Consider the following 2,742-nt stretch of genomic DNA (forward strand, 5'->3'; position numbering starts at 1 on the left):
TGCGAAAGTTATAAGTTAACGGACAGTTGTAGTTTTCTTTTTATGAAGCAAGTTCAAAAATGTTCAGTAACATTCAATTGGAAAATAATAGAATGTTATCAAAAACTAAAGAAAGATATCAAATATTTATATTCATTCACCTAAAATTGAATACTTTACTTACGCCAGTAACGAAACTTACATAAAATAAACCCTAAGGACAACGACTTTTATTAGATAAACACTAGTGAATTCTATTAATTCAAAACAAGAAAAGAAACGTAAGAAAATATACCGAAAAAAACTTAAAATGGTATTGATTGATATAGCTTAAGAAAAACTATCAAACTTTCACTAAACATAAATTTTACGAGTTGAGTTTGATTGTGAAATCGTGTTTGCATATTGCATTTTAGACGTTCGAAGCGTTTTTTAATTTAAAATTTAATTCACCAGTGCAACTTGTGCCAACCTATTGCGGTTTGCAAGCGAGTTTTTAGATATTTGTTCAAAAATATTAATATATCTGCATTTTCAGGGAGAAGTCTAGATCTACTGGCAGTAACGATATTACCAGCAAGTGAAAATACTCGTTCAGATTCGACTGAAGTAGCTGAAATCACCATGAATTTTTTTAGCAAGATATGCTAATTTTTGAAGCCGATGTTCGTTAAGTTTCCACCGATCAAGGCTGTTGCCACTATGCGAAAGACACTGATCTGATTTATAAAGAGTAAGCTCATCTGTTACTTTAGGACTTTTTGAACACGATGGAAATATTCCAAGCAAATAGTCTAATGCTGATGGCCCACCGGACGATTGCTGTGATAAATCCTCTTCTGATCCTTCAGATTCTACGAGCATATCATGAACCAATCTATGGATCTTTGTTTGTATTTTAAAATTCAGAAATGGTAATGATTTGTACTTTAGGTCCAAGAATGTTGCTAAGAGGTAACATTTCAGAACACTATTTGACAAAAAATCTGATGATTCAGAATCGGATAATGCATCGAGCTGAAGACGCTTTCCTAAGTCAACTGATAGTGAAGATTTCAAGTTCTTAACAATTTCCGAATATGAAGGACATTCCTTCAGGTGGTTAGAAATAAGACCATAGCCTAATGGTAATGCAAAAGAAATGGAACACTTTTGATCACATATAACTGTTGTAGCCATTTGCAGTGGCTTCAGTACTCGAACGATATCTTCCATGATTTGCCACTTGTCTTCAGTTACTTGTAAATTCCTTGCATCCATAGGTTTAGTGACATTTCTATCAGAGAACTCTGCAATTATTGCTTCTCTTTGTTCCAGCAACCGTTCGATCATCGAATATACACTGTTCCAACGAGTCTTTGTATATTGAATTAGGCGATGCTTTGGTAACTTCAGAATTTCTTGTTTCTTTTCAAGCGCGACTGAAGCAGTAGTGCAGTGTTTGAAGTGCCCTACCACTTTGCTACAGATTAAAATTATATTTGTTACCTCGCTTTTCTCTAAACTGGTCAGTATGGATCGCTGCAATGTATGTGCCAAACGTGATACATTGTAAACCGGCAACAAACGTCCAGCATTAATTTTATTCGATGCATTGTCGTGAACTAATGCAACTACTTTGTCTTTGATGCACCATTCCTCCATACACAGTTTAATAGTATTGGCTACATTTTCAGTTGTATGTCGTTCTTCTAGTTCAATTGTCTTGAGAACAAATCTTCTGTACAGAAATTCTTATACAGGTCATGACATGTCACTGTAATGTAAGAATCTGTTGCTCGAGACGTCCATATATCTGTCGTTAAAGCAACTATTTCTGCTTCCTGTAGCCTCTGTTGTACTTGCTCTTTCAGTTCAGAATAAAAAACCTGCAAGCGTCTCCATAGTGTCCGCCTAGACGGTACGCTATAATTTGGTTCAAGAAAGGACATTAACTCCCGAAACCCTTTCCTGGGAGTAGATCTGTTACTATCATGTTTGCAATCCTTTTCACAATCTGTTCTTTATGTTCTGGTGTGCACGGCCGGCTATTTTTAAGATACTTTACTATTGAACTTTGTTCATACGTTCGCTTTTTATTGTGTGTTTGAGGAACTCTAATTACGTCATTACGCGTTTCGTCATTGGTGACAGTTTCACAGGAAACTTTCACAGTAGTATCTTCTGACATATTTGTGGCCTCAACACAGTCTGATGGTCCAGGAGAATCTTCAGAACTATCCGAATAGGAACCTTCCACGTGACACAATATTATGTTTAAGAAAAATCACAATGTAATTCTATGAACAAATTAAATATAAACTTATTTTAAAGACAAGAGCAAAGAAATTATGAATATAAGCATTGAAACTTGTTTTAGTGTACTACTATTTTACTCATCAAGCCACTAAGTGGGTATGCATGCAACAGTTGTTTTGACAAATTTGCCTCACGAGATTTGTTCGTACTTCCGCTGTCTTGAAATTAGAGTGGTGGGAAACTGGATGGCGTTCTAGTCACCAGGATCCTTGTAGTAAGTTATCAGAGAAGGAAAAATATCTTCCATAGAAAAAGAGATTCCATTCCATCTCGCCTAACGATTTATCAGTCACTGATATCTCCAAGAAAAAAATGTCAGCTATTTTAGGTGAGATGGGAATTCACATCTTGCCTAATCCCTTCTCGCCTAAAATGGCGGTAAGATACAAGGAGGGAATTTCTGCACTAAAGAGAGAATTCCTCTACTAGCATTTTAACCAGATATTTTAATCAATATTTTCAATT

At 35.4% G+C, this 2,742-nt stretch overlaps 1 protein-coding gene across 1 annotated transcript; it reads right to left on the bottom strand.

The window, feature by feature from the left end:
* Nucleotides 1–573: 573 nt before the first annotated feature.
* LOC145675311 (zinc finger BED domain-containing protein 4-like) lies at nt 574–1,623 on the bottom strand. The gene has a single exon (XM_081745702.1). It carries the CDS (start codon nt 1,621–1,623, stop codon nt 574–576), a length of 1,050 nt encoding a protein of 349 aa, XP_081601828.1.
* Nucleotides 1,624–2,742: the final 1,119 nt, after the last annotated feature.

Source organism: Thermobia domestica, chromosome 18, assembly GCF_964235325.1.
Source record: "Thermobia domestica chromosome 18, izTheDome1.hap1.1, whole genome shotgun sequence".
Lineage (NCBI taxonomy): Eukaryota > Metazoa > Arthropoda > Insecta > Zygentoma > Lepismatidae > Thermobia > Thermobia domestica.